This window comes from Lampetra planeri, chromosome 2 (assembly GCF_965212315.1).
Source record: "Lampetra planeri chromosome 2, kcLamPlan1.2.h2, whole genome shotgun sequence".
Classification (NCBI taxonomy): domain Eukaryota; kingdom Metazoa; phylum Chordata; class Hyperoartia; order Petromyzontiformes; family Petromyzontidae; genus Lampetra; species Lampetra planeri.
The window spans coordinates 15,002,502-15,029,183 of NC_136108.1; the positions used below are offsets into that span (position 1 = coordinate 15,002,502).

General features: G+C 44.4%; 1 protein-coding gene across 2 annotated transcripts in view; it reads left to right on the forward strand.

Annotated features, from left to right (window-relative positions):
- BMPR2 (bone morphogenetic protein receptor type 2) overlaps positions 1-25,082 on the forward strand; it is a 46,068-nt gene extending 20,986 nt beyond the window's left edge. Inside the window, exons 4-13 of one of the 2 annotated variants that reach the window (XM_078608419.1) lie at positions 501-602; positions 1,945-2,036; positions 4,849-5,079; positions 5,863-5,977; positions 6,281-6,441; positions 6,818-6,965; positions 7,870-8,006; positions 19,134-19,318; positions 20,906-22,254; positions 22,559-25,082. In XM_078608419.1, coding sequence (XP_078464545.1) covers positions 501-602; positions 1,945-2,036; positions 4,849-5,079; positions 5,863-5,977; positions 6,281-6,441; positions 6,818-6,965; positions 7,870-8,006; positions 19,134-19,318; positions 20,906-22,254; positions 22,559-22,782 — 2,744 coding nt within the window. In that variant the 3' untranslated portion in view covers positions 22,783-25,082. Of the gene's footprint in view, positions 1-500; positions 603-1,944; positions 2,037-4,848; positions 5,080-5,862; positions 5,978-6,280; positions 6,442-6,817; positions 6,966-7,869; positions 8,007-19,133; positions 19,319-20,905; positions 22,266-22,558 lie in introns of both variants that reach the window. The other variant, XM_078608426.1, reaches the window with a different exon arrangement.
- The last annotated feature ends 1,600 nt before the right edge of the window (positions 25,083-26,682 follow it).

A 26,682-nucleotide genomic window follows, 5' to 3' on the forward strand; every position in this document is an offset into this window, starting at 1 on the left:
AGTACTCTTGACTATTTTTTGGGAGGTGGGGTTGGAGTCGTGGCACGGTGATTAGCGCGCTACACCTTGAACCCAGAAAACTAAGTTCAATTCTCAGCCATGGTTAACATAAGGGTTGAGTGATATGTGAACCAGTCCTGCCACCCCCCACCCTCCTTTCTCCAACCTACACTGACGAACATGGTGAAGTATGGCAAAAACAATCCCATGACAACACTGCTTGGAAAGACTTTCATTCAGCAGTGCATTCATAAAAGGTCTAAGATATTATATTATTATTATATAACTTATTATATAACTTAAACCAACTTGCTGTGCTGCAATAAGCCACTGTGATGATATTAGAGAACCATATTTAGTTGCCATGCAAAAAGTAAGTGCAAATGGTTTATATTCCATCTCTGTCTATTCCAATGTGTAACATAGCAACCAGTTATTAGATACATTACAATATAATTATGACATTCTCCATTGAGACGAATTTGTGTGTGTCTTAACAGTGTCTCAAAGCAAGGAAGAGATGGTGATATTTACATTGGCTGCCATCTGTTTTGTGGCCGTCCTTACAGCGGCTGCCTTCCTGTTCTTTAGGTTGTTTACAGGTATGATGCACTATTTATTATATTATTTCAATAACGAATTATTTATTGAGCATCATTCATAAGTAAAGTAACTCTACAGCATTACCTTGCAGTGAAGGCTTTTCTCCCTCTTGTAATTACTCGTGTATGTAATGTAGTTAACAACATTTTAACTCCATACTATAGACCTCGCCATGTAACACCAAAATATGAGTGCAATTGAAAACATTTCAGAGCAAGAATATGAACTGCAGTCCAATGTTATAAAACTGACATTCTGATTTAATGATACCTCTTAACTTAAAGCTTTCGTGACTGCAGGAATTCATATTCTTTGGGTCTTTCGGTAAAGCCACGTAGATAGAAAAATAATAAAAATATCACGACGTTTCGATCACAACACAACCAATCGTCATCGGGTGAAAATATACAGCGGGAGAGCTACTGCCTCATTTACTGCCTCGGTGTATTTTTCACCTGATGACGATTGCTTGTGTTGCGTGATATTTTTATTATTTTTCTATATACGTGGCTTTACTGAAAGACCCAAATAATATTAATGATACCTGTCAAGGTATATTGCCAACTGATATAATAGTGTCCTGCTCACAAACAGTCGATTCTACATTATAATTCCTTTTGTAGCAAGAATCATAACACGTACATAAACATTGAATATCCCAAATATTGGATAAGTATCAAAACGGCAGTATACAGAAGGGTATTTTGACAAACATGTTTTGACAGTTCTCTTTAAATAATGAAAAGAATAATTGTGGTTACTATCAAAAACGTTTTAGAGCAGGAGACTGCAATTGTTTGTCACTCAAATATGGTATTACAGCCGTGTTGTTTCTTCCTCAAACCTCATGAGTTTGGTAGGGCAGACCTCAGAATCCTCGGTATCTAGCCTGCCGCAAGATATGCTACTGTCACGTTGGGACTGCAGTATTCCAGCCAGTGTTTCCTTTCGATTCTCTGTCAATTGGTAAATTAAGGGAGGACAAGAGCTGACATGAGGGCAGGCCAAGTGTTTAGGTTGGTCTGGTGACTCATCTGCCTGTCTAATGAGGTTTGGGGATGAAACATCTCTTGAGTTATGATGCACGCAAATTTAGACTTGTTGTGACATTCTCTGTAATTGTTTATTCAAAATGCTGTATTTGCATAGTTTGGTATTGCAACTGATGTTAATGATTGCATGGTTCATATAGCATTTGTACTGGTTTAGTTGAGTTAACATTTTAGGGTTGATAATTTTTTCGCTTTTGCAATATAATGGCACGAATGTAAATGTACTAAGCCTGTATGATAAACTAATTTTCAACTGAAACAAATGTGATTTGTCTGGAAATGTTCACAGGAAACAGAAAAGGAGGGTTTCATAACATTGGTCTAATCGAGGCCCCACAGCCAGAGTCTACATTTGACTTGGACAGCCTCAAGCTCCTGCAGGTGTGTATTGTCTGTAAAGCAGAGGTCGCAAACGGGTTTTTATTCCTTACCCGTATCCGGCCGCACCAGAGTCACAAACGGGTACGGGTATCGGGTACCTGATTGTGACCTCTGGGATGATGCCATGTTGCAGGCGCGGGTGGGTTGATTCTAGGAACTTGAATTGTGAGAAGAGACAAGACGTTGGGAAATGAGTGACAAACAGTAACTCACCAGTGACTCACGGTCTACCCGTACACCCGTACCCGGCCGGGTACGGGTAGCCGGGTACGGGTAGCCGGGTATCGGGTAGGGTACGGGTATCGGGTACCCGATTGCGACCTCTGCTGTAAAGTTAAACACATTATTGAGAGTGGAGGAATTTTCCACTCAGATCCAGTATCTTAGACCAGAATAAACCCCACAATTTGTTTGTCCCAAATTTTCAGATGTTTTTTTGTCAGAGTTGCAGCGATAGGCTACCAGTGGTGATGGCTGGTACTAATTTAAAAACGCTTTCCTGCTGTAACTTTTACTGACCTTTTTTTCTTTCTGTTACAACATATGTTTTGCAAGCATGCATTAGGAAATGTGTGTGCGTGTGTATATTTTGTGAGATGCAACTTGTATACAGTTAATTCGTTTAACATTTAGGGCAACACCTCCATGACTGCTTGCTGTGAGGGCTGCAAAGTGGCTGATAGAGGCTCTGCCCTCAACAAGCACTCTTTGGAATTGTTTGGTAGTCATAAGATCCTCTTCCAAATGTATGACTAATGTCATGTGTTAACCTTCCAAAAAATGGTGTTTATTCTTCTTAATTTGAATGATTCTATTGGGCGTGCAAATGAAAATTGTTACGTGACAGTACATTGTCATTTGCACATGTCTGAAAAATGAGATGCATTAAGTGTGTGTATTATATTTAATGAATGACATAGACGAATTTTTTTTTTTAGTAAGTCCCTGTTTGTAGTTCATTGTCATTTAATTGTGACTATTGACATTCACAGCATTTTTTATGAAGGGTTAGATTTCAATATAATAAATACAAAACATTGTATTATTAATTTTCTACATAGTTGTATAATTTCGTGGCAATTTAAATTCCCATTTTACTAAATGTACTTTTTTTATGTAATGCTGTTTTTGTCACAGGATTAAAGTAATGAATGTGTATAACATGAACTTCATATTGCTCCTTGAATTCTGGAACAAATATTTTTGCTCCATTGCAGCTATTTATTCAAGTTTTTGTATCGTTTAAGATAACGGAACATTGCGATGCATTTTCTATATATCAATGAAGGTCATTAAGAGTGCCCCTGTTGACATGCTGAGCTCCGTATACTCTGTGCTGTTAATATTTGTGGCCTGTAACAAAATAATAATGAATTTGGAAGGTTTAGATTGTTGCTGTCCTATAAGGGCTGCTGACCTAAAGATTGGGATGAACCGCATTAAATCAACTGGCTGCAGTCGTGTTCTTCCGTTGCACAATAATTCATGGGAGCTGCAAACCAAATTGCCAATCAGTCCCCAAGGGAGAAATGAGGAGCACTTAGAACATGGGGACATACTAGCAGTGTAATGTTCTTCCCTTACCTTTTTTAAATGTAAAGTGGTTATTGTTGCAGATATATACACTGTGAGTTGAAAAATAATTGGCTATTGAACATCAAATGTCTTTCTGACCGGACTGATGTTTACATGCAAAGCATTTTATAGGATCTATATTTTACTGAGAAAAACCTCTGCTTACGCAGCAGATATCGAGCATGAATGTTTAAACATTAGAACATCACACGTTCATGCAGCTGTATTGTTGCAAGTATTCTTGGAATGCTCGTACATGTGCATTTAGAAATGTATTTTCATTCAACTGTGCCAACATTTTTACATGAGAGAGTGCATTGAAAAAAATATGCATTTTATTTAATTAAAATAGTTCACATGTAGAATTCCCATTATCAGCCATTTTTTAGGATGTATTAATATATTTACATATTGTTAATTTATGAAGATATTGTTAATTTATGAAGAAAGCATGAGATAAAATTTTATTAAACATGGGTATTTGAAAAACTTAAATGAGTTCAATCGGTTCACAAAGATATTCCTAAAATCGACCAATTATCCAATTTCTCTTACATATCTTGCAGCATCTCTCTATGTTGTTCAGTTTTTGGTGGTTGGGTTTTGTCTTTTGTAAACTGCTGAGGTTTTATTTTATAAATATTTAAGCATTCATTTTGTATAAAATCACATTTGTGAATAATATAACTTCATAAGCTGTGTTACTTGTATTGCCAGCTATTAGCATAATCACATTTCATACCAATAACTTTTTAGCTGAATGGCATTGTGGCATAGCCCTCGACTCAAATCAAAGATTTGCAAATTCCAGTGTGGTGGTCAGCTTAGCCCATCATCCCTTGAAGGGTTGATAAAATTAGTGGTGATCCTATGGGGAGAATGGGCCTAGCCACAGCAATGTATAATTTCTACCTCTTGTTATGGACCATCATTAAGAGGAGCACCGCTTTTACTCTTGATGATAAACGTTTATTTAAACTTTACGGCAACAACTAGCAATTATGTGTTTAAATTGAACATCTTGAATACATGTTCTGAACTTTAACTGCTTATGGATAAAGGTCTTGCCCATGCAGTGTCGGTCAAGGGGGTTGATTGGCCTTACTTCACCACACTGATCGGTGGCCTTTGGTGAATGTGGGGCCCGGCACCCGTTCTGATATCACTCGCCTCTCGTGTTAGCCCATTGGTGGCTGGGTTTTGGAATGGCTCATGGAAGCACTGCACGTTTTTGCAGGTGGTGGGGCGAGGCAGGTACAGCGTGGTATGGAGAGGATCTCTGGATGAGCTCCCTGTTGCTGTGAAGGCTGTCGCTGTTGCACACCGGCAGTACTTTCACAACGAGAAGGACATATACCGCCTGCCACTCATGGAGCATGACAACATTGCGCGCTTTGTGGCAGCCGAAGAGAGGGTGGCATCCGAGGGCCACCATGAATACTTGCTCATCCTAGAGTATTACTCTCATGTAAGGATCCACTTGCAAATGATATACATTTAAATGTTTGGTGTGTACTCATGCCAGTACACAGTGAGTTTTGTATTGCTGTGACATGACAATTTCCATGGCAGTCATGTTCAAAACGATGGTAGTATACACGTGTTGCAAGGTTAGTGGGAGACTTTGGGGTTTTCAGAAGGAATAATGAGACCATAGGATCAACTGCAGTCTGACACGAAAAAAATGAATTTCGCAATAAAATTTGATAACTAATTTTAGTTCTTTGTGTTTTTAGGTTTTGCAGCATGTTGTTTGGCATAATGTCTGACGTTTTGTTCAATTTGCTGGCAGTTTTTAAGGAAGTGAATATAGAACATGTATGTTGAACGTCTTGCGCACCGTTTATAACCAACTGTACTAATCGGATGTGCGGGGGAAGGACAACAAACTAACGTAAAGCAAAATGTTGGACATAATATCCAACAACACGGTACCGCTCAAAAACACATAAGAGCGCTATGAAGCACAAATACCAATACCTACGTAGTAACGGTCATTCTCTTGCATCTGTTATGAATTTCATTCAAATGTGAGAGACAAAATATGAAATGTTCACAACATCTACATTAAAATTTAAAACAGATGATCTTGTGAATCACATGACATGGGATAGTGTTTACTGTGTATTTTCCAGAAATCGATTTCACAATATGTTTTGTTATTTGTAATTGGCTTCCCTTATTACACTGGGGTAAAAGTGTCGAGAATAATAATTTTGAATGAGGTTTGTTTCATATTTTATTCCTAAAGGGCTCCTTGAGTAATTATCTTACCCACCATACAAGCGACTGGATGTCAGCAAGCAAGCTGGCTTATTCCATCACCAGAGGCCTGGCATACTTGCACACAGAGCTACAGCGGAACGGTGGGTGGCTAGTCACGTATGCACAGTCTTGACAATGAAGGATAAAGTTAATTGCTAATCCATAATTACATGAATCACCAGAAATAAATATTAATGATTAAAACAATAGTAAATACTTAAATACTTTACTCCAGAATATTTACTTTAAAAAAACTATGTATAAAATAAAAAGTTTAAAACAAACGTTTTTTACTGAATGTGTTATGTCTTCTGTTTCTTGTCGACACGAGAAAAATAATGTTCTTTGATCAAAGGACAATATTGGAGACTCCATTGATGTTTTGCGTGCACTTTGATGTACAGACCAGTACAAGCCAGCAATAGCACACCGGGACCTCAACAGTCGCAATGTGATGGTGAAGAGTGATGGGTCGTGCGTGCTGGCCGATTTTGGCTTTGCTATGCGGCTGACGGGCCAGCGGCTCGTCCGCCCAGGGGAGGAAGACACAGCTGCGCTAAATGAGGTACATCCTCCTTCATTAATAAACACAACAAAAATGCATCTAATTAAAGGGGAACTTAATGTACATCTCCATTATTGCCCGATTCTGCATCTGCTTATTGTGAGAATTAAGTGTCATGTAAACATTATTCTCTTATGTACTTTATTATGCTTATGGAAATGTTAAATCTCAGGCTACTGCATGATCATCGTCAACTTAAAATTCTTGGAAATGTGTGAATCTGTAAAGTGTAAAATTCAGGTGTTTTGTCCGCCGCATGAATTGGCTGTAGTTCATAAAACAATATCCGTCCCGCTTTGTCCATAACTTACAAATTATTTTTAGCTCATCTCACTGTGGGATTGATTCTCTGTTGTGGCCGGGTCACTGTGTGTAGGTGGGCACGGTGCGGTACATGGCGCCTGAAGTCCTGGAGGGAGCAGTCAACCTGCACGACTGCGAGTCAGCCCTCAAACAAGTGGACGTCTATTCGCTAGGCCTTATCTACTGGGAGATATACATGAGGTGCTCCGACCTATTCCCAGGTAGGACACTGGTGTTGAATGATTTAAAAACTTCTCAACTGAAAAACATAACATATACAAATGCAAATAAAACTTTGATCATTACAACCTCACTAATTAAAATAAAACCCAACGCGCGGTGGAAAAAAAAACTTATGCTCGCGCGCCAAGATTCGATTCTTTAAATCGAGCAAAGGAAGCGAAGATTGTAGATTTATTTAGAATCCACCTATTCCCGTTTAATCGATACCACAAACGCTCGGCAGATATCAATTCTTGCCAGTCCTGTATGCGGGTTGACGCCATACACTTCATGGTCATTCCCCCCCCCCCAAATACAAAAGTCTATTTTTATACGTTTTACATTGTGTACAGTATGGGAGCTAGCGACATGGCAAATTTTAAGTTTGTAGCCGAGTATATTATATCCATTATTTCCCCCCCCCACCAGCTGCGCATTTGTGCGGGATACACAGAGGGTTTGGGGGGGGATGCGTGACGTCAGCAGGCACACTGCGTAACGCTGCCGCATGCGGGGGTGACATGACAGACATGTGATGTCACCGCTCACTTGCGTGCAAAATATATCCATTATTGCGCTCCCCCCCACCCCCCAAAATACCAAAGTCTATTTTTATACTTTTTGCATTGTGTACAGTCTGGAAGCTACCCACATGCCAAATTTCAACTTTGTTGTATGTCGGGAAGTATGCTAAACATTTTGAACAGACACACATATTCACAAATTTCCCTTTTATATATATAGATTGCTTAAAGTATGTCATAACGTTCTACTCAAAAGATGTGTAGAAATTAAGTCCCGAGTTTTCTTTGAACCTAATATTTAGCCTTGGGAGTGTTTTAATCATATTTAGCCTTGGGAGTGTTTTGGCGTTTTAATCATGACGTGCTGTTGTGTGTGCAGGCGAGAGCATCTCAGATTACCAGGCGGCATTTCAGGCTGAGCTGGGAAACCAACCGACAATCGAGGACATGCAGGTGCTGGTCTCCCGTGAGAAGCAACGTCCAAAATTTCCTGACGCATGGAAGGAAAACAGCCTGGTATGGAATCTCATGTAACGTGCATTGTCGATTACTTCAGTTTTTTTCTTATGGTGTGTTTCTTAGGTTGCAAATGTGTCAAAGCTGTTGCAATACTCGGGCATGACTGTACTTTGCTCTCTAGTTTGTTACAGAAGGGCAAAGGCAATATATACCAAAAGGCAATATATACCAAAAGGCAATATTTACAAAGAGGCAATTAAAGAGAAAATTTGATTGCCCCCGTGTTTGCATTCTCTTTATCACTTGCAATGATTTTGCTTTACAAGAACACAATAAATGTCTATACATGCGTTGCAAACTTGGTTCATTTGTAACAGCACAGAAATATGCCAGGAACATTTGCTGAAATTGGGTGGCGCTCTCGCCTCTTTTCTGGCCTGAGAAACGCTTAGAATGCAAGTATAGCAATAAACAATTCCGTCTGCATAGTTTCATTGACCCGTATCCAGGCATGAGTGGCACACACTGGCCATTCATCGTCTAACAGCCACAGACATGTATGGAGAGAGCGGTACCCAGCCCCATTGTGTGACTCTGCGGGGGATGGGGCTGTTGTGGGTTGTGATGGTCTAGACGTGCCCTGCTGGTTTTCTCACATTAGCAAAAGGGGCTCTGAATAGTGCTCGATGCCATTAGCTGCCTCAAGTGATAGGATTAAATCTTGATACCAAAACTAGTGATTCTAAGACTGTTATTTGTTTTCCAAGTTTCTCTTTTGTGTTTTTTATAACTTGGGGGAAAAATGCTTCAAGTTGAAAGGCTTGCTCTCTTTCCATGTGGTTGTTCCATTAACCAATTGTGGGCCCATTTGCTGAGTACTTTTGGCCATTAAGTTAGGTTTGGTGACTTTATTTGCACAATTTTTTTGCATGATTGTTCATTAAACGGTTAAACCACTTGCCTGGCCGTGTGGTGTTACAACATAAATTCGTAAATTGGACTTGGAAAACTATATTCTCTGATTATCTATGAACTTAGAACATGCCGATAAATATTCCTTGTTATGTTCCATGTTTGTTAGGTTTTATAACCTTGGTTGCAGAACATATGCGATGACGTTTTGCATTTATTTAATAATTGTACATCTCCACGCTTTATTAAGCACGTGTTATTTTTATGAAAGGAAATTATTTAAATGCATTAACCTTGTGTAATAGACATCTGATAAGAGGCCATTACATAAATCCACTGCTTGATAAGGATCCCCAGACGTTGTGCAGGTCATGGGGTTATTTTCTTTTAACACGTAGGCTTTCCCGACCAATATTATCCATAATACAGGTTTTTTAGGTTAGATCGCGTAAATATATAAATGTGTCGTTAAACCCGCCACCACCAGACATAGCCAATTAGTAAGGGTTGTCACGTCAACAGAACATGCCATTTCGTTATTAGTAAAGCACACTGGTGTGTTGGAGAGCAAATCCACAACATTTACAATCTGCTTACGATGTTTCACCACTAATTACAACTAGCATCATCAGGCGGACGGCCAGATTTGTGGAGAAATCCTCCTTTTTCGTTCCTTAAATAGGTTATTCTCCCATACTTCATACTGCTGAATACTGGTCAGTGGTGGTGGGTGAAGGTAGGGAGCATATTTGGTAGCATAGAAGTACGGTGGTAGCATAGAAGTATGGTATAATAATGGAATTTGCTGTACTTCCCTCTGCTGACCACCGCATAGCACAGCCTAGTAGCTGCCGATGACATCCTGGCGTTTCGTGGTGGTCGCCCAACCCAAGCACTATGCACACACCCCTGAGATCTGACGAGATCGGTCACATTCTGTACTTTGTGTATAACATTAACAGTGTTAAACTGGTCTCAAAAAGGCTTCCCATTGCCAAAGCATAGGGCCCATGTGACGCGATGTTCAAAGTGAAATGGGGTGGTAATTCCTTGAGCCTCCCAAATGCCACTTGGCTAGGAATGCGCACCACTCACTGGGCAATGCAGTGTCCCAGAATACACGTGTTTGGCGGTTGGCATGATACAATGTAGTCACTGTATTTAGGAGCTGGGGTGGGGGTGAAAGGCTGCCAGCATTTCCAAAGCACATGAAAAGCTATTGTGTTTAGGGGTGAGGAGGAGGGACAAGGTGGGGAGGGGGTATTAATTTGTATACAAACCAACCCATGCATTCACGCGTTGTGGGGGTTGGGATTTGCGTGGTGGGTGGTGTTGGTGCCCTGTGTGCATTGGATGATGGAGATGGGAACGCCAATGGGAGCCATTCTTTGACTCTTCCTGTGAGGCCAACAGGGAGATATTGCAATAACTGGTCGGTACGTTTGTATTGGGGGTTTTCTCGTAAGTAACATTGCAAGGTTGTAATTATAACACAATACTTAGATCAGTTTCAAGTAAAAATGAATATGGAAGTTCAAGAATGATGTTACACTGTTTTTTTTATACTTCTTAAATATAGTTACGAATGTGCTCATGTTATTCCTCTTGCATACAGAAATTATTGCTGACATTTTTAGCACGACTAGGTGATGACACTTGCCTGTGGTTAGCCACACCTTAACTGGGTTGGGCTTTTCGTCATCAGAAAGCACGCACAGAGAGACCCGTGTTTTTGCTTTTCTGCGGAGTTTTTTTATGAACAGTGATGATATATGTTGTCTTCGTGTTGGTTGAATAATTATAGATGAGAGATTAGGACAAATAAACCAAGCCTCTGATAAAAAAAAGTATTACTGATTTTGGAACAGCAATCTTACATTAGGATTGAAACAAGCGCTGAGGGTCGTAATTTGATGAACTGGGCAGTGCTCGGTAAAATCTTGTTAGACTAGTTTGGGATGCTGTAAGAAACGATGCATTGGAGCGGGCAGCCATTTGTGTTTTTGTTACGCATCGTGCGACTACAACCTGTTAAACGATGTTAGGTTAGCGCATGGTCCCTCTTTTACAAAGAACACAATCCTGCAGACATCTTCACCATAATCAACTGACATGACATCCAAGGGACGACAGTGGTGAGTTGAACCTGGAATATGAGCGAGCGATTGATGACTTAAGATTTCGTTTAGTGTATTACATCTACTGTACATGTACTGTTTAATTTAGTACCGTTTCATTTAGTAGGTGAAGAGCTGAGCTTATTTATATACTGTTCAATAATGTTATTGACCAATAATAATAGCCTTTACTACCATACAAAGTATATAGAAATGTGGATATGGGAATGACCAGTGTTGCTTTTCAGGTTAAGGCAATAATTTTATGCGGTCTTTAAATGTTGGCTTTGGTCATTGGGGGGATTTAGGAAATTTACCCAATTCAACTTTTCTACTGGGAGATCGAACCAACAACGACTTAATAAAACCCAGAGGTCGTTGGTAAATCCGGTGTGCTCATTACACCATGTGGCAACATCTCTCCAACAACCAGGGTAAATCTCCCGATGATGCTGGTTGTAATTACCAGAGAAACGTCGTACTCAAATTGTGAATGTTGTGGATTTACTCTCCAACACACTGGTGGGCTGAAGTAGTAACTCATTGGCATTTTGTTTACGTGACAAATCCCTTACTAATTGGCTGTCAGGTGGTGGAGGGTTACGACACATTTATGCTTACGCGATCTAACCCAAAAATCTTTATGAACTATTAATACTTATTATTTGCTCTACAGGAATTTGTGTGAAATGTGTATTATTTATTCCAAAGCCTTTACAATACAGAACACGGAATGTAAAGTAACATTCAACCTAGCATACCATGCTTTGTTTGATAAGATGCCATAAATTTGTATCCAGTAACTCTGGATCCCATTACGTTCTTTCCAAAAAACATTAAATAAAGAAACAATGTGGGAATGTGCACCATGATAAAACTATTAACCATATTTAATCATGAACATACATGTGTAATGCGGGCGTAAGCGACCTTCCGGATGTGACGTCACGGGGGGTGGAGCCATGTGACGTGGGTGGAAGGTTCGGGTCCTTAAGCGGGTAAACCGGAAGGGGAAGTCAGTCGGGGTGTGAGCGGAAAAGAGTGAGGCCACGCGGGCGAGTGAGAAGAGGGGGGGCACCGACGGCCATCGGGAGCCAACCCCGAAGACAGGAGGAAACTACGGAGTGGTGTGCAGCTGCGGAGAAGACAGCCAGAAGGGCTGCGTGTTAGAGGCAGCGGTGTGGCTGCCAGGTGTGGCGGGAGAGAAGAGGGAGAGACAGCACGAGGCTGTCAGAGCTGCAGAGAGGACGAAGGAGAGAGGAGTTGCAGCGAGTACAGCCAAGGGGGGCTGTGTGAGAGTAACAGCAGCGGGGCTGCTGTTGTGGATCGGGCCGACATCGGAGTCAGCACCGTGGAGAAGCTACAGAGTAGAGACAGCCGTGTGGGAATACAGTACGAACCGAATAAAGGACACTGAGCCAGACATCGTGGTCCAGTCGTTTATTACACTGGTGTCGGAAGTGCAACGGCATGTCGAAACAAGTGAGGAAGAAAGTTAATCCGGCGCCTGCATCGGCTTCTTCGTCCGACGACGACGAACTCCCTCCAACCACGGATTCTGCTGGGGTGGTGGAGGAGAGCCCTGCTGAGGCGAGCACGGGGACGGGAGTGGAGGATGTCGGCGCGGTGGCGGGTCCGTCGACATCATCAGACGCTGATCAACGATGGCAAGAGATGGCGGTACAACTGGAGGCACTTAAGGACGTCCTGACGCATTTATGCCATCTCGTCGCGCCAGGGACGATGGAGGACGCAGTTGGTGCTCCGCGGGCCGCCACGTTGCCTGTCCTGCCGCCGCCATTGGCCACGCGGCAAGAAGCCGCCATCTTGCGCGCTCCGCGGCGCCAAACCGCCATCTTGGCCACGCCGCGAGCCGACGCCATTTTGAATTTGCCACCACAACCACCACCATTGGAAGACGGCGGGAAGAGGAGTCGGAGTCGCCACCTTACCACAGTTAAAGAATTTTCCGTCGGTGGGGACTGGAGCGCGTTCGCCTGCCGCTTCTTGGCGGCGGTACGCACAGCAAGATGGACCGATGCGGAGGCTTTGGAGGTGTTGCCGACTCTCCTGGACGACGAATCTGTCCGATTTTTCCGTTCCATAACGACCGATAAGAAGGCAACTTTATGTGGTGTTTTTCAAGAAATGGCCGACGCTTATGAGCCACCAGATGATGCGCATCGGCGATTCGCTCAACGACAACGAGCACCAGAGGAGTCGCCCGTGGCGTTCAGGGGTGCGGTGCTGGAGCTGGCCATGGCAGCTTATCCTGAGACGCCACAGGACCTGCTCGAGCCTCTCATATTAGGGAAAATGTTGGAGCTGTCTCGGGGTCTAGGGATCCCCATGCCTGTGTGTGGGCATGAGAAGCTAACTTCCCGGACGGCTGCTAAGTGTCTCGATGCGCAATTCAATCTCCGTCGCTGGAAACAAGTGACGGCGTGGACGGGGGGGCCCGTCAAAGAAGGGGATGCGCTGGGGTGGAACCCTGCGCAGGCTGTCTACGTTCCGGATGACCGGGGCCCTCAACAGCTGACGGCCGCCTCCGCTCCATGGACGGGACGCGGCGGGCCGAGGCCGCGCGCGGCGCTACCGGAACGGGGCCGTCAGGAGGCAAGGCCTGCGCTTCGGCGCAACGATGCCGAATGTTTCCGCTGCGGGCGTAGGGGCCACTACGCCAGAGACTGCTGGGCCCGCTTCCCGGCTCCGCCGCAGCAGGAGGCCTCGGTACCGGACAAGTCGACTAAAGATCCTCCGAAACAGGCATGTCGGCACGCACCAGACACCCGGCAAGGCTTTACACCTCACCCATCGCCTTCGTTGCGCGATCCTAATGTTGTTGTTAAAGGAAGCCCTTCGACGGGGCCTTGTCGCTCGGTCACGCAGTGAGTGGCGCAAGTTGGCACGGAGAGTCGTCGCGGCCGCTACGGGTTCGTCCACTGTACCGGGGTCTATACAAGGGGTGGACGTACGCATTTTGGTCGACTCCGGCGCGTCTGCGACTATTATTTCGGATGTCATTTTCCATCTGTTGGGCATCCCGCCGGGGGCTGTGCGTCCGGTTTATGGGTCGTGCGTCGCTGCGAACGGGGGTAGCATGGGTATCGTGGGCCAGGTGGATGCTAAGATATCTATTGGGGATGTGTCGGCCTCGGGCGTTGTGTTAATATCGAGATCTTTGGCGGTTCCTTGTTTGTTAGGCACCGATTTTTTGGCTAAGATGCCCATTTTGATCAAAATCAATGAGAATTGTATTGAACTGCCGGGGGGCCGTCAAATCTCGTTTCTGCCGTCGCCCTGGGGGCGACCTGCTTCGGCCGTACAAGTGCAGGCGCTGTCCGTCACATCTGTGGACATCCCACCTGGTACACAGATGCTTATACCCTTGCGGTATCGGAAGCCCCTGCCTGATCGGCTAGGGGCAGTAGGGGTCTTGTTGTCGCCGTCCGCCACGATAACAACCGGGTTGGCGTTAGTGGGGGCACAGACCATCGTCCGGCCGGATCAATTACCGTTTTTACAGGTGCTTAATGCGGGGGGGGAAAACGTCCGTGTTCCGGCCGGTACGGTTGTGGCACATGCCACTACGGCGTTTGCGATGCATGATTGTCCGCATAGCCGGGGAGTGGTTGCTGGGGTTTCCGAGCCAAGGGGTTCGGATAATCGTTGGGTTGCTGACTTATGTGACGGAAATTCTTCCCTGTCCATGGAGCAACGTGGTGCGCTGCGTAAATTGTTGTTGACATATTCCGATGTGTTCAGCTCCGATGATTTGGATTTGGGCCGCACATCGTTGCTTTACCATCACATTGAGACGGGCGATGCTGCCCCTATTCGATTAAATTCGCATCGGATGAGTCCTGCGGAGCGAGAACACGTGCGGGGGGCAGTGGAAGACATGTTGGCTGCGGACATTATATCGCCATCTAACAGCCCATGGGGCGCTCCGGTCGTCTTGGTTAAGAAAAAGGATGGCAAATTGCGATTTTGTGTTGATTTCCGGAAATTGAATAAGATATCGGTGGCAGATGCGTACCCCCTGCCGCGTATGGATGACTCCCTCGACGCATTGTCGGGGGCTAAGTTTTTTTCCACACTGGACCTCTCTTCGGGATTTTGGCAGCTTCCCCTTGACGAGTCCTCACGGGAGAAAACCGCATTCCGTACGCCGCAGGGGTTATTTCAATTCAACTGTCTCCCGATGGGATTGAATGCGGCCCCTGCTACATTTCAAAGATTGATGGAGCTCGTTTTGTCGGGGTTGCAGTGGGAGACGTGTCTTATATATTTGGATGATATTATTGTCTTCAGCCGCACATTTGATGAACATTTGACGCGGCTGGAGACAGTGTTCATGAGGATGCGTTCTGCCAAATTGAAATTCAAACCAAAGAAATGTCACCTACTGCAACGGTCCGTCCGCTATTTGGGGCACATTGTGAGTGCTGAGGGGGTGTCCACGGATCCGGAAAAGACGGCGTGCGTCCGGGATTGGCCGACTCCGGCCACCGTGGGGGATGTTCGGCGGTTTTTGGGATTTGCCTCGTATTACCGAAGATTTGTGCCGGGTTTTGCGACGATTGCGAGGCCCTTGCATCTCCTTACGGGTAAAGGACGGAAGTTTGGTTGGAGAAAACCGGAGGAGGCGGCCTTTCGGAGTCTGCGTGATCTATTGGCCACGGCCCCAACATTGGATTATCCCGATTTCGATCACCCATTCATTCTTGATACGGACGCGAGTGACACGGGTATTGGGGCGGTATTATCACAGTCTAAAGGGGGTGTAGAGCGTGTCGTGGCGTATGGTAGCCGAGTCTTGTCTCCTGCGGAAACCTGCTACTGTGTCACTCGCAGAGAACTATTGGCGGTTGTTTTTTTCCTACGGCAATTTCGACCATACCTCTACGGTCGTTCTTTTATTGTGCGTACGGATCATGCGGCCTTGCAATATGCCCTTAAAATTGACCAGCCATCCGGACAGTTGGCACGTTGGTTGGACACGCTACAGGAATTTTCCTTCCAAATTCAACATCGGAAGGGAGTGCGCCATGCGAACGCTGACGCACTTTCCAGATTACCGCGGCGCGCCCCTTGTAAATGTGAGTCGGGGACGCATAGGTGTTCGCCGATTCCAAACCCCCCTCAGCCGCTTACGTTGGCCGTCGAGAAGTCGGACACTCCGATGGAACCGGGACCGGCTGACGGGGTTTTGAATCTGCCGCGGTCTGTCTGGATCCGGGAACAGATGATGGATGAGTCGTTGGTGTCCTTGCGGAAGCGGTCTGCTAGGGACAATGGGAGTTCGAGTACGGCTGTGGGGCCGCAAACCGCTCTCCGAGATGGTCTGCTTATGTGGCGGGAGGGGTTCCAGGAACGTTGGCGCCTGGTGGTACCAACGTCCTTGCGATTCGAGTTGATTAGAACTCTCCATTGTGACACTCTCTTACATTTAGGGGTGCAGAAGACCTTGTTGACGTTGCAACGTCATTATTTTTGGCACGGCATGGCGACAGATGTCGTAGGGCACGTGCGCGCGTGCCCTGCGTGTGCACGACGTAAGCCGCCGAAACATCCTTACGTGCCGCCTCTCCAGTCGATTCAGGTGTCTCGAGTCAATGAATTGGTGGCACTGGACATATTGGGACCTTTTCCACCATCGGCGAGGGGTAATAAATATTTGCTGGTAGGGGTTGAGTACCTCTCCCGTTGGCCGATGGCCTGGCCGTTGCCCGATCAGTCGGCCGCGGCCATTACCGACGCCTTTTTGTTTGGGTATATTATGGACAAGGGGGCGCCTGAGAGACTCCTCACGGACCAGGGCAGGAATTTCTCTTCTAAATTATTGGCGGAAGTGTGCACGGGCCTTGGGACTAAGAAAGTACGGACATCCCCATACCATCCGCAGACGGATGGTATGGTTGAACGGCTGAACAGGACATTGTCTGCCATGCTTTGCCATACCGTGAGCGAACAACAATCAGATTGGGATCTGCACATCCCCGGAGTGCTTTCGGCGTACAGGATGACGCCTCATGCGGCTACAGGGTATTCGCCGTTTTACCTTATGTATGGTCGGGAAAACGTGCCGCCGGTGGATGTGCAATTGGGAACTGGGGTGAAGGGACCTCGTAAACCATTTCCTGAATACATTCAGGACACGGTTCGCCGAGTCACGGAGGCGCGGGAGAATGCCCGCGTGGCTACGGCCAAAGCCCAGGCCCGGAACGAGCGATATGCGCGACGGTCCGAGGGGGAGTGCCCCTGGAAGGTTGGGGACCTAGCCTGGCTTCATTGTCCACAGGTACGTCCGGGAACCTCTCCGAAATTGCACAAACCCTGGCATGGTCCCGTACGCCTCATTGCGGTTCCCAACCCACAGTCAGCACGCGTCCAAATTGGGTCTCGTCGCTGGGTTGTGCATACGTCGCGCTTGAAACCATATGTTGCTCCCTTACATGATGCGTCATCCCCCAATGTTGCCTTGCCGGGGTCTGTTGCTGCTGACTCTCCCCTGCCTGCGTCCATTGATCTTGCTAGAGCGCCTGTCGTACCTGTTCCAGACAGGCCGGCCGTGACATTGCGGGGGACGAGGGGCCCTGCTCGGAGGACGCCTGCCAGGTCTGCGGGACCTTCGAGCCCTGCAGCCCTTCCGACCCAGCTGCGGGCACGGTCACAGGACAAGCCCAAGACTAATTCTTTAGGGACACGGGACGTTGGTGGACTTCCAGCTGCGGCAGGGGGATTACCCCCTGTCATTCCTCGACTTTCATCGCGTTCCCGTTCTGCGAGTGGGCCGCCGACCGTCCGGGACGGGCCGGCGACCCGCACACGTTCCAAATCGCTTACGTTTCGTTGATTGTTGCTGTGTTTTTATCTTTTTCTTACAGTTGTATTTATTGCATGCTTTTTGTACGTTCGTTGATGTTAATTGCGTTGTTGTTCTTGCTGTTACATTGTATGCTTAGTGTCCTTTAGGGGGGTAGGTCGATTCGCCGCATTACGATTGCTATTGGTCAGCCGAGGTCGGCTGGGATTTTTCTACGGGGGAGGGTGGTGTAATGCGGGCGTAAGCGACCTTCCGGATGTGACGTCACGGGGGGTGGAGCCATGTGACGTGGGTGGAAGGTTCGGGTCCTTAAGCGGGTAAACCGGAAGGGGAAGTCAGTCGGGGTGTGAGCGGAAAAGAGTGAGGCCACGCGGGCGAGTGAGAAGAGGGGGGGCACCGACGGCCATCGGGAGCCAACCCCGAAGACAGGAGGAAACTACGGAGTGGTGTGCAGCTGCGGAGAAGACAGCCAGAAGGGCTGCGTGTTAGAGGCAGCGGTGTGGCTGCCAGGTGTGGCGGGAGAGAAGAGGGAGAGACAGCACGAGGCTGTCAGAGCTGCAGAGAGGACGAAGGAGAGAGGAGTTGCAGCGAGTACAGCCAAGGGGGGCTGTGTGAGAGTAACAGCAGCGGGGCTGCTGTTGTGGATCGGGCCGACATCGGAGTCAGCACCGTGGAGAAGCTACAGAGTAGAGACAGCCGTGTGGGAATACAGTACGAACCGAATAAAGGACACTGAGCCAGACATCGTGGTCCAGTCGTTTATTACACATGCAAGAAATTGTCATATTTTGTTCCTTTTCTGGGATAAGTATGGCTTGCTAGTTATCTGCTGTTAACTCTCATTTAAGCTGCGTGTATTTTGCTTGGTAGCCTGTCAATACACACCCTTACATCACCTGTAGGACATTCTTAGTCTATCTTGTGCTTATTGCTTCCAATGTTTGCATAATGCACAACCCCATATCCAATCCACGTTTCATTTACATTTAGAAACTTTGTTTATCCAGAACAAAGATGGTGATGCACGGATGCAAAAAAATACCCATAAAAATGTATGTTTAACTTATTTCGCACCGTATGTAGCCAACTGCTAATCGAAGGGACGGAGGAAGGACAATAAACTAAACACAAAAAGCAGTTCCATCAATATTACAAAATTAAATTGCGTTTTTTTGAGCAATGGTAAGAAAAAGTGTTTTTACCTTAACACAGGAATGTGTACTCACTATGACATTGTCCATGTGACTGGCTGTTCCTGCGTCCGCTGTTCAGAACTCTCTTGAGTCTTATCTGTGCATGTTTGCGGGCGGGCTGTGTGGCGTGCAGGCGGTGCGCTCTCTGAAGGAGACGATGGAGGACTGCTGGGACCAGGACGCCGAGGCACGTCTCACGGCCCAGTGCGCAGAGGAGAGAATCACCGAGCTGATGATGCTCTGGGACCGCAACCGCTCGGTCAGCCCCACTGTGAACTCCACAGCCCAGGCCAGCTCGACTGCTGTCCAAAACGAGAGGTATGGCATAAAAATAAATCATCAGCAGCAGCAGCAGCTGTCATGCTTTATCCACTGCTATATGAAGGCCTCGCCAAGTAATTGCCATCCTTTGCAGTCCTGTAATACACTGTTTTAGTGACGACAAAAAAACCTGATTTCATCGCTTCCATCTCTGCAGTGGTTATATTCTCCTGCTCTTGTTACCTCCTTGGCTGCCGCTGCATCAGCAGTCTTGATCATTGGCCATCAAACCTTCTCTTTGAAGTGTTCTGTTCAAGCCGCTTAATCTTCTTAACTGTATTCTTGGTTCTTTTGGTAAAGTCACATAAATAGAAAACCAAAAATCTAAGAAAAAGAAAAATTATACATTTTAAATAATACAATTACAATAAAAAAAAAACTTGACTGTCTATATGTGTCTAGTTTTCATGTGTTCTTGAATATACGTGTTTCTGTTTCTCAGTGTAATTCCAAGAGTGCATCTCTCACCGTGCATCTGTTCACACTTGTGAGCTTCCGTTCCTTTTTATTTGTCAATGTTTCTGATCTATACATCGTAACAGTTCTTATTCACTGATTGAACAGACTATTCATGCACATTGTTACGTAGCTTTCATTATGAAGTTCAGTTCTCCAAAAGCACTTCAACATGTCCCCTCGCTCGCTCCTTGATTTTCAAATTTTTATGCCAGTCCGCCTTCAATAATGCCATAGGTATCCATACTCTGAAGAGTTTTCCAGTTGGGTTCCAGAAACAAATATCTTCATTTGTTAAGGTGTGCTTAACTTTAGTTTTACTCCTATTTATCATGAGCCCAACTTTGTAGCCTTTTTTAATATGTTTAATAATTTCCAGACTTAATATACATTAGTTAGTTATTGGTTGAACTAATGACTATCCGTATCAGAAATGAATATGAATGGTGTTTATAGAGCAAAAAAAACGAAATATCAAGAGATAATCAGAAGAATCATGCATTGGAATATTTGTCCAATTTATTTTTAAGCAGTGTATGTCACATGTGAAGTCTCTGGAGAAACCCACACATGAGAGAATGACACTTAAAAGTTCACACAGATGGGTCATGAATCCCAACCCAGTGGATTTGAGAATCTGATAGCACATGATGAATTCTCTGCGCTTCCCTAATTGTGCTTTGAAAGACGTATGCAAATATATAACAAATATACTCTTTGGTTCTTTCGGTAAAGTCACGTAGGTAGAAATAAAATTAAATAAAACAAATCACGAAGTTTCGATCGCAACACAAGCAATCTTCATCAGGTGGAACAACCACAGCAAGAAAAATTCTGAAGTAGGCGAGAGAGCTGCCGTGGCAAGAGGGTTATAGGTTAAAAAGGGGGGCTGGATTCCTGCAGTCACGAAAGCTTCAAATCAAGATATTTTTAAAAAAAATGCTCTCTTGTGTGTGTCTTATTGTATTTGTAGCAAGTCCAGTCTTGTCACAGATGAGATATTTGTGCTCTAATATTTTCTTAATTGATTATATCAAGGCGTTTTGCAATTAGGAATGTTACCACGTTACAAAACTATGTTATGCCTGTTATTTTATTTATGCCCAATGAGTTGGTTTTGTTTTCCAGGAATCTGGCAAGCATGTGGCGTTTCCCACGACTCGGGCCTTTCCAGGAGTTTTCATCATCTTCGTACATCGAAGATGCAGGGCAGCCCTCGGACGGATTCCAGAAAAACCTACCCTCGGATCATTCCAGCTCAGGCACCCAGCCTGCCATTGATGCCAAGAATCGCAATTCCATAAACTATGAGCGGCAGCAGGCACAGTCACGAGCATTCAGCCCGGACACCAGCCTTACCAGCCTGTCGGCCTCACACACACAAACACCAGGCGTGCCCACCACATGCCTCAATCCCATCCTCGAGGTGGCACCAGGTGCCATTGGTCAGGTCACACGCTCACCCATTGTTGCACATGTGCCGAACCCTGCCTGCCTGCACCTTACTGAAGCAGACCTCAAAGCCATCAAGATTGATCCTAAGGAGGCAGACAAAAACCTGAAGGAAAGCTCAGATGAAAACCTTACAGAGACCTCATCCAAACAGTTTAGTGGGAAAGATCCACTAAGCAGCAGCAACCCGAATTTGCTTTATCCACTTTTTAGGCTTGCATCAGAGTCCAGCACTCCAGCTGAGCTGCAGCCTCAGGTGTGTCAGGTTCCTAATGCAAGTGCAGAACAGGCATCCCAGCCCTTGCCAAAGCAACCCAACCTGCCATGTCGTCCTACTAGTCTACCTTTTACTGGTCTAGTGAAAGCCAGAGCAATGCCACATGGAGACAGAGCTGGTGGCAGAGCCTCAAGCAGTGGGAAATGCAATCTGCTGCAGGTGGAAACGGGTGTGGCCAAGATGGAACTGCAGCAGGTGGCCAAGGCACAAGCAGTGGTCATGATGGTTAATAGTAACGCTCCTCGCGTCAATGGTGTCATCCCTTCTTGCAACAGTATTGCTGTAAATGCACCTGCCATGAATGAAGCAGCACTTGGTGCAGCAACGCAAGCACTTATGGTTGAGATAACTGCAGAGCCCTCCACGAGCACAAAAGTGAGCGGCGCAAAATTTCAACCACAACATGCAGAAGAGAATGGCCTAAGCAGCCAACACTCAAGTCCAGATGAGAGCCAGCCATTACTTGGGCGGCCAGAGAAAGAACAGCAACCTTGCCCTGTAAGGGACTCCTGCTCTGGGAGGGATCAACAGAGCTCTGAGCACTTGGCAGCCGATGAAAGGGTTGCAGCATTGCCATCAGGCCCAAACGTGCACCTTAACAGCAACAATAATAACAGCAACATGGCCGGGGTAGAAAGTGCCTCCACAATGGTAGGCGCTTCCCTGGATGTTGAAGCGACGTCGGAGAGGCCCCACTCTCTCACACTCAACGTCTATGATGCAGATGCTGAAAACTCATCTAGCTCAGGTGACTGACATGTAAGCTTAATGTATTTTTTTCACCATTTAATGTAGCACTGGTTACATTCCCTTTTGTCAAAAAGTATAACTGGCATGTAATTTCATAAATATATCCTTTTTATTTCTATATGTAGGAAAATTTAGTTTTAAGATTTTTTTTACATAAATGCTGCTTTATAAAACAATGTAAGAATACGTTTTTTACTTTTAACTATAGTAAACGGAACATGTGTTCATCACATTGCATTTATGTTTTTGCTATAATCTTGCTAGTATGACACTTGCATTATGTTTTTATAACATGTGCCCAGGTGAAGAAAAGCCTCTGTCCGGTGAAAAGATCAAGAGACGCGTGAAGACGCCTTACTTGATAAAACAGTGGCGTCCCACTACCTGGGTCGTATCTGCAGATGCCAGCGGTCCCGCACGATCGCTGGGCGGCCTAAATGGAGCCAAGGCCCCAGTAGCTGCAATGCTGCTGGCAGAAGATGGGGGCCCAATGGTACCACAGTCATTTGGAGGCAGCATGGTGTAAACCTTGCCTGGTTGTCCCTTGTGACAGGCACGGCCTTTATCTGCAGCACTTAGTGAAATTTTATTTAATATTTAAGAAATAAAACAGTGATGCATTAGCAAAAATCTACTTAGACCTTGGGGGTTTTGGATAATCAAAAGTTCAGGTAATCGTGAATGGAATTGAAAGTTTACTTTATAATGTGATTGCTGTCTGTTTGAGGACATGTAGTGACAGGTTAAGTAACTTGTTTGGTTGTCATTCAGGAAATTGAGGTACCTGTATCCTTAGAGCTCAGCGGGCTCATTAGTGATGTGTCATTTCTTTGGTATGTATGGAAATGTGGAATTCCCTCAACATAGTTAAAATAGTGAATGTAATATCATGTTGCCATAATGGCTTGTCCTCATTTACTGATATCATAAAAAATATCTTTTTAAACATGAATATAATTTTAAAAGCAGCGTCAGTTATTGTTTGTTTAGTAACTGTGAAAAAACTGCTTCGTAGAATGTTATTGCATTGTGTGTATTATTTTCATGGCTCACAAAAATGAGGCATGCATGGAAGTGCTAAAGTATATTATTTAATTCTACGCAGAAGAAAAATCGTGGTTAACTACATGAAAATAAACAGAATAGTTTTCAGAAAAAAGTAACAACATTTTCATGCTAGTGTAGGTATAATAACAAAAAATATTCGGATGAAAATATAGGCGTTAAGATCATTTGCTTGTTGAGCATGTCAACCTATTTCTTCGTTCTGTTCACCTGTCGTTTCGTTCTGTACGTGTTCCATTGGCCAGTGTGCACTTATTGGCTTATTGATGTTGCTCAGTTTAAAAACACACATTAGTTTGATCTGGATGTCTCCTTATGTACAGATTGTGCTTAAGTCTTGCAATGCCATACACCCAAATGTGTAATGTTTGTTGACAATGTGTCATTCATGCAAGGAAAGAGATGTGAACAGGTTGTCATAAAAAATTATACATGCTATAATGAAGCCCTATTTTAACATCAAATTTGCAATACAAGTGCTGGTTGGAATGGAATTAATTATATTTGCACATAGACATATGGTTAAATGTTATTGTAACAAACATTGATTTCGATGCGATTTTATAGTTGCAGAAGCTACACTTGGATTTGTGTTGCGCAAATTGTATCGGTCTGTCTCAATCTACTGTAGTTTTACGTTTGGCTTTGCACTTCTTTTTTACCCATGTATAACCTTTAGTTTTTGCTGAACAGTGATCACTTTATGGGGTCTAAAACTTTTTTAGGCATACCTTAAATTTAAAATTTGTGCTTTTCTGGGTTCTTAACTGCATTCGATGTGCAATAGCGATTCTTCTGCATGCTATGCAAATATTGCCCTGTTTATGATAAATTTTTTTTGGCTACTTGGATACTAGGTACGTACATAACACAGGTTATGTACACATTGTAAATTTCCGTACAACGTATAGAGTAAAATTAGAATTGTAAAATATTTGTATTTTTTTATTTGTATAACACTTATTGAATTTCCCATCACAAGGAGGAAAGGCTTGTGTGATCTGCAGGCACTAAGGATGCAAAACGTAACCCCTCTATATATTGTATATTGCTGTTTATTTGATGATGCTGAAACACAATTGTGACTTGCTATGATACATGGAGGCCTGGGTGTGTTAAAGTTTCGTTATACATTACACTACGTACTGTTCCACCTCTACATCTTGTTGTACAGTGACCATCTTAATTGAATTAACACTGTTGTGCTGCTCTCTTCATTTCGTCAATTCATATTTACTTTCATGCAGTCTTTTTAAGCTAAAAGATTGCACTGGAACCTGCTCTGAAGAATATAGCATATTGGATAAAGTAAACCACTATGCGACCAAATAATGCAATGTGCAGGATGATTTGAAACTGAGTTTATCTCATGAAAAAAAAAATAAGATAAAAATGCAGTCTGCTATATTTTTATATCAACTCCATACAAGCTTATCAGGAAATGTGATGTACATTTTCTGACATCTAAGCCATGTCGAAATATCGTGTACAATGTTTATATCGATCGAGAGGTACCAAAACTTTGGTATGACTTCAGTAGCTCATACATTGGTGTACTATTAGTCAGCTGACTAGCTTTGAACTTTGTGTGTGGGTGTCACCTTGCTTGATAATTATAAAACTGATAGTCCTCGACCAACATGTGAAAACTTGGAGGATTTCACATTTGACTTTACTGTTATATGAATTGAAACAATTGACATGTATGAAGTTGCATAGTTTTGCCTCTGCTTTAACTTGCAAATAAAAAGGTCATGTTAACTACATTGTTTATTTGCATTATTACGAGATTTTTTTTAAATCACCCATTTGGAGTTATAAATTAACACTTGTAAAATGTAATTTTACAAATGCTGCCAATTTTGACTCAAAATATAGCGAGTTTAAATCCTGGTTGGAGGTCAGCTCTGCCTCTTACCCCTCCGGGGTTTATGAATTTGAGATCGACTGTGGGAATTCAATAGTGATCAACCTGCATATAGACTTGGCATAAAAGGTGTATTGTGCACGACTTGCTCAGTCGCCAAATAAGATGAGTGTGGGCCAATGCTTATTTAAGGAGCGTCGCATCGACTTGCTGCATCGAAATGAGATGCAGCAGCAGTTCACAAATGATGTCCACCTGAATTTTATGTTCTTAATCAGTCGGTAAATACTATTGCTGTTAAATTAGGAGAGGCTGCGTGATAATCTTCACGGGATTTGTCCTAATACAGATTAGCAGTATGGAGTTTGAGAAAATGCTCAGCCACACCAAGATGTCTGATAGGGCCCAGTGCCTTTGTAATGACAGCCATAGAGGGTTCACGTGGGGATTGGCTTGTCGGTCCTGCTTGTAGCCAATAAGGGTTGAGATAGGGACCATGGCCCATGCGTCATCACGACAGGTCATCAGGAGTGATTGGCCTAGCCATTCGGGGCCCCAGCTAATGGGGAGTCGGATGAGGGGCGTGGTCCCGGGATTGACAGGGAACCATCGAGAATGGTCGAAGCTGTCCATGAACGATTGGCTGGGGGAACCACGTGACGAAGGTATTAAGAGCGAGTGGAGGAGAAGGATCGGGAGCAGACTGAAACTGACGAGCAGGGTCACGCGCGGACGGGGGCTGCCACGTGCGCGGTGGGAACTTAGTGCGTGGTCTGTCCTCTCTCCGTTGTCTGCCAGCAACGGAGAGTGAGTGAGCAAAGTGTATTGTGGAGTGGAAATAAAAGGACCGATTCCGAAGCCGTCTCCTGAAGGATTATTACACCTTGATGCTTCACAAACTGCAGCATTCAGTGAAAGTATTTGGAAGCAGTTCACTGCTGCTGGTCCAAAGGTTATGTTCAACTTACTTTGTGTGCAATGTGCCAATAAAAAATAACTGGTTAATCATAAAATACAATTAACGAGTGTTACAGTTACATAATAGCTTTGAATTAGTGTTTACAATTATACAAATGATTTGGTGATTCTGCGTTGGCAGCGGTCAACAGGCACAATTAGTGTTATTGATTAATATGTTGGGTTTTGTGTTTCTAATTATAGGATTTACTTTGCAGAGTAAAGTGATAGTCTACATTTAATAATTTTATAGGCTGCATTATAAAGTGATGATAAACTCGTGTATGGTGAACTGAAGCTATTAGTAATCGAGGTTGTCCTCTTCCTCAACATACCTGACCAAATATATTTTAAAAATAACTGAATACATTTTAAAACTTCAGATGCTTTGGGCAATAAATGCATGCCATAGAATTCAACACAATTGGCATGTCGGTCAAATGTCTACTGTTGCAGCTGCCTTAAAGGATCTTAAGTGTTCTACTCTTGCAGTGTTTGAAGTTGAAAAGTCATGCTCTACATTCTTCAATATGGAGG